At 44.3% G+C, this 6,000-nt stretch overlaps 1 protein-coding gene across 1 annotated transcript in view; it reads right to left on the bottom strand.

The window, feature by feature from the left end:
- Nucleotides 1-1,637, bottom strand: part of LOC124712604 — a 498,348-nt gene extending 496,711 nt beyond the window's left edge. Inside the window, exon 1 of the mRNA XM_047242885.1 lies at nt 1,599-1,637. Coding sequence (XP_047098841.1) covers nt 1,599-1,625 — 27 coding nt within the window. The 5' untranslated portion in view covers nt 1,626-1,637. The remainder of the gene's footprint in view (nt 1-1,598) is intronic.
- Between the last annotated feature and the right edge of the window lie 4,363 nt (nt 1,638-6,000).

Below are 6,000 nucleotides of genomic sequence, written 5' to 3' on the forward strand. Positions count from 1 at the left end.
AGGCCTATCCACTGTGCCAACTTATAACTAAATCTGAGGGGGGTGCGATGGGTAGGTTCCCTTGTAAGTACATTCCTCACGTGGGTGTGGATGAGATAATCATCTGCGTTGAAACTGTCGTAGAACGGAAACGATACGTTTCCGGACAGCGGTTCCTATTCAAAATTTTATGTAATCACTACCCTCTAGTTGTCCTAGGAGTTTGTAACGGGAATTTCCGACCAATTTGTATATTGCATGAAAGACACTTTCATATATACCACCAGAAGCTGTATTAAATACAAAGATAACGCGAGCTCTACCGACAGAATTTCTTCCGGGGATTTCCTGTGAGTACTTTTGGCATAAGCGACCTCTGACCTTCGGTGGCTAGTTACAGAATAACAATGTAATTATGATTTATTCGGTTTGCTACGCCAGTTACCTATGTTCCGGTGGAAATGTTACGATGGAAACATGGCCTCAACAATGAAAAGACCTCTAACGTGCTATTATCAAAAACGTACAACACAAAACATGGAGTAGGCGCCTATGTACAGGTGCAGAAGCACTGACCTGCAGTTCCTGTTGCTGAACATAGATAGCGTCTCTGTGCCGCTCTTCCGTTAAATTCAGTGAACCCATACATGAGTTGCATATCAGCCAGTTCTTCATCAAAAACTTGCCTGCACTGCTGTGTATCACTTTTAACGTACAACTAACAATCTCTGAAAAATTAACAAGAAACCCCAGGACTGAGCAAAGAGCAAATTGTGCCTTACTGTTGTCGACAACAAGTATACATTTGCACTGCTGTGCATATACCATATTTTCCGCGAAAAACTGATACAAAGGTAAGTTGAAATAACGAATGAAATGAAGAGCAACTACTCCGTAACGATGATCACTTGTGCCTTACACCAAAATGTTCAGAAAATATCCTCGAAATGCCTCCGGAACTTTATCGATGGGGTTCGGTTATGTCTTGTATAGAGATGACGTAAAAGTGTTCTAGTTTTGTGGCAATACTTATTTAACCACCTATTTGTGTAACTTTTACTCGTATTTGTTACAAAATTCATTCTTTTTCGATAATTACTTCATGGTCTTAATATCCTTGTACCTCCTCTCCTCCTCTCCCCCCCCCCCCCCCCCCACCCGTAAGCGCTGTGTATCATTACAAAGAAAAAAAAAGTGGCTCTGAGCGCTATGGGACTCAACTTCTGAGGTCATCAGTCCCCTAGAACTTAGAACTAGTTAAACCTAACTAACCTAAGGACATCACACACATCCATGCCCGAGGCAGGATTAGAACCTGCGACCGTAGCGGTCTCGCGGTTCCAGACTGCAGCGCCTAGAACCGCACGGCCACTTCGGCCGGCCATTAGAAAGAAATTCGTTTAAAGGAAGTTACTTCGTACATGGATGCCAGTTTCTTATTTGTGCCTGTAGAAACAATAAAATGAACATAGATGATTTACGTCGACAGTTTAAGAGCTCATTAGAAGAAGATGAGTTTTTCTTTTGTAATGGATGTCACTCGAATAAATTTCCCAACTGCTGACGTGCGTAGTTCTGAAATTAGTTATTGATTGTGTTTCGTTTTCTCCTTTGCTTACCATTAGAAGTTGCTTGAAATCTGCCATTTGTCTCGGAATGCTCACCTGTAAAGGAAGAAGAAAAGGTGTTACAGAGAAATAATGCTTAAAAGACGATATTAAAAATTACATCGTACTATGTGTAACGAAAGAGAGCAGGACAGGAAGTTAATGCCCAACGTCTCATCGATGGAGAGGGCGTTAGAAGCGGAGCACTATATCGAGAAAGAAGGAATCAACCGGAGTACGTTTGAAGCAACCACTCCGGCATTCACTTGAAGTGATTTAGTGAAATCGCAGTAGAAGTAAATCGAGACTGGTGGTCGGCGATTACAATCCTGCTCTTTCCTAGCACGAGTTCAGCGTCTGAATTACTGGTCCGCCTCTGCAGCTGCGGTCTTTAAGTGTCAATACATTTAGAAAAACTTGAGATTTTTTTTCGAGAATACTAAGAAGAGTAGGTGGAAAAAGAATACCTTCATTTATTGCAGGAACTGTTATATTATACTTACGACTAGCTGTTACCTGCAGTTTAGCTCGTATATCAACAGTTTTATTATGATAAGAGGTGGTGAATAAGTAAACTGTTGTATGTACAATAATGTCAGCTGCCTTCGCGCGTTCGTCTGTTCAGGGAATCGTAGCTCCTGATGTGCGCCCTCCAACTGCCCCAGCGCACGGCTCGGTGGCACGCGCAGCGTCGTTGTCCAGCGGTGCGCGTTGGGGCGTGGGCAGGAGCACGCATCTGTGTATCGTGCTATTAAAGTATACTACTGGCCATTAAAATTGCTACACCAAGAAGAAATGCAGATGATAAAAGGGTGTTCATTGGACAAATATATTATACTAGAATTGACATATGATTACATTTTAACGCAATTTGGGGGCATAGATCCTGAGAAATCAGTACCCAGAACAACCACCTCTGGCCGTAATAGCGGCCTTGATACGCCTGGGCATTGAGTCAAACAAAACTTGGGTGGCGTGTACAGGTACAGCTGCCCACGCAGCTTCAACACGATACCACAGTTCATCGAGAGTAGTGACGGGCGTATTGTGACGAGCCAGTTGCTCGGCCACCACTGAACAGACGTTTTCAGTTGGTGAGAAATCTGGAGAATGTGCTGACCAGGGCAGCAGTCGAACATTTTCTGTATCCAGAAAGGTCCGTAGAGGACCTGCAACATGCGGTCGTGAATTATCCTGCTGAAATGTAAGGTTTCGCAGGGATCGAATGAAGGGTAGAGCCATGCGTCGTAACACATCTGAAATGTAACGTCCATTGTTCAAAGTACCGTCAATGCGAACAAGAGGTGACCGAGACGTGTAACCAATGGCACCCCATGCCATCACGCCGGGTGATTGGCCAGTATGGCGATGACGAATACACGCTTCCGATGTGCGTTCACTGTCATATCGCCAAACACGGGTGCGACCGTCATGATGCTGTAAACAGAACCTGGATTCATCCGAAAAAATGACGTTTTGCCATTCGTGCACCCAGGTACGTCGTTGAGTTCACCATCGCAGGCGCTCCTGTCTCTGTGATGCAGCGTCAAGGGTAACCGCAGCCATGGTCTCCGAGCTGATAGTCCATGCTCTTGCAAACGCCGTCGAACTGTTCGTGCAAATGGTTGTTGTCTTGCAAACGTCCCCATCTGTTGACTCAGGAGCGAGACGTGGCTGCACGATCCGTTACAGCCATGCGGATAAGATGCCTGTCATCTCGACTGCTAGTAATACGTGGCCGTTGGGATCCAGCACGGCGTTCCGTATTACCCTCCTGAACCCACCGATTCCATATTCTGCTAACAGTCATTGGATCTCGACCAACCCGAGCAGCAATGTCGCGATACGATAAACCGCAATCGCGATAGGCTACAATCCGACCTTTATCAAAGACGGAAACGTGATGGTACGCATTTCTCCTCCTTACACGAGGCATCACAACAACGTTTCACCAGGCAACGCCGGTCAACTGCTGTTTGTGTATGAGAAATCGGTTGGAAACTTTCCTCATGTCAGCACGTTGTATGTGTCGCCACCGGCGCCAACCTTGTGTGAATGCTCTGAAAATCTAATCATTTGCATATCACAGCATCTTCTTCCTGTCGGTTAAATTTCGCGTCTGTAGCACGTCATCTTCGTGGTGTAGCAATTTTAATGGCCGGTAGTGTAGCTGTACATTATACAACGTGTACATTAAGCAACAAATTAATAATTTTTTATCATTGTAAACGTTCACTGATCTAAAAAACATGTTCCGTTCCAGACTTCACCCTCTTAAGGGCGTGACGCGCACACTACGTGTACACCCTCCATGTGACCCACACCGGATCAGAAAGTAGTACGGGCTGTGTCAGTGTGACTAGAGTGCTGCAAAGGGGACGATCGTACTCAAAGTGGAACAACGGACGGTCGCTGTGGAAAGTTACCTGACAAAGTAGTCGTCGAAACGGTACGATCAGTTGTTTGCTGAGAAGTTTAATAGTGTCAGAATAACAGCAAAGAGTGTCATGCAAGGCTTGGTCCGAAAATGGCGCCAGACAGGATCTGTTTTGAACATTCAAAAAACATTCCGCAACATGCCTGCGCATCAGAAAATGTGGCTGCAGTTCACGAGAAAATTTTTCACAGCTCTACCAAAACAGCATGACGCCTATCGCAAGAGACTGTCATATCACGTCGACCATAGGGACGAATACTCCACTTGGACCAGCTGTCTGGTCCGGTCCTATCTGACCACCCACTTGATCTGTCAGTGCGCGATTACTTTGTATAGGGAGCTCTCAAGTCTAAGGCTTAGCGCAACAATCCTCGTAGTCTTCAAGAAATGCAGCAATTCCAACAGTCCAGCTTCGATCCGCGTTCAGCAACTTGCTGACCAAGGCCCAATAATGCCTAGAGATAAATGGTGATCGCTTTCAACATTTGCTACAGTCACGTTATAAGGTACTTCCTTCCCTTTGCTGTGTTCCTTTGTACCTGGAACTATGTTCTCCGGTCCAATTTTATTTGCCCGAATTCATTTGTACGAATTATTGGTTCAAATGGCTCTGAGCACTATGGGACTTAACATCTGAGGTCATCAGTCCCCTAGAACTTAGAACTACGTAAACCTAACTAAACTAAGGACATCACACACATCCATGCCCGAGGCAGGATTCGAAACTACGATCGTAGCAGTTGCGCGGTTCCGGACTGAAGCGCCTAGAACCGCTTGGCCACCGCGGCCGGCTTTGTACGAATTATTAAGACGCTAGTGCGGACAGGTTTCTTTAACGTCAAAAAGAGGACTGGAAAGAAGACTGCAACTTACAGAGAACATAAAGAAGCTGTTTTGGCTGAAACGCCAATAAATCCGCACTACGAGACATATTTCCAAGGAATGTGAAATCAGCCAGACAAGTGTCATTCGCTTCCTGCATCGACAGAATTTCCATCCCTATCGTCTCTCATCATATCAGGCACTCGAGGATCGTACAGAATTTTGTCTGTTTGCCCTTCAGTTAATACCGAACAAGAAGTTTTCTGGACCTGACTAGGACGAAATTGTGTCGTCAAATGGCGTGCGAGGTTCTCCGATTTCACTCCTCTTGATTTCTTTCTTTGGGTATTACTCAAAGATGCAGTTTACAACGAAGTCCCCACTACGCCAGACGATATGTGTCGTCGAACCGCCAGTGCATGCTCAACCATATCATCCACTGTAATTAAAGCTGTTCATCGTTCTTTCGAACGGTGATTGCAGATGTGGCTTTTGAATCCATGATCGACAATCTGAACACACGCTTAAATAAAGAACAATTTTTTTATTTATTTTATTTTATTTTACTTTTTTTTTTTTTTTTTTTTTTTTTTTTTTGCAAATAAAGTTTTTGTTATACGACTTGGAAAATAAAATTTATGTTATGGTTTTAGGGAGCGAAACTGCTATGGTCATTAGAAAACAAAATTTATATTATATGAATTGTGTGGTTACCAAATCAATGTTAGTAGTAAACTGTTTATTTCATTTACGTGTGTACGAAATTTCATTGCAGTATCAAATGGTTCAAATGGCTCTGAGCACTATGGGACTTAACAGCTGCGGTCATCAGTCCCCTAGAACTTAGAACTACTTAAACCTAACTAACCTAAGGACATCACACACATCCATGCCCAAGGCAGGATTCGAACCTGCGACCGTAGCAGTCGCGCGGTGCCGGACTGCGCGCCTAGAACCGCGAGACCACCGCGGCCGGCATTGCAGTATCAGATAAGTCGACAGCGTGTATTGCACGTTGCTGGTAATACTGTCATTACAAGCTTACGTTCAGCATGAAACGACGTTTCCTTAAGAAGAATATTTATTCTGCAGTGTACAGGTGGTCACCAAAGTATTTTTAACAAAATGTTTAGTTCAACGAATATATCCCATATG

The sequence above is a fragment of the Schistocerca piceifrons genome, chromosome 1 (assembly GCF_021461385.2).
Source record: "Schistocerca piceifrons isolate TAMUIC-IGC-003096 chromosome 1, iqSchPice1.1, whole genome shotgun sequence".
Taxonomy (NCBI): Eukaryota; Metazoa; Arthropoda; class Insecta; order Orthoptera; family Acrididae; genus Schistocerca; species Schistocerca piceifrons.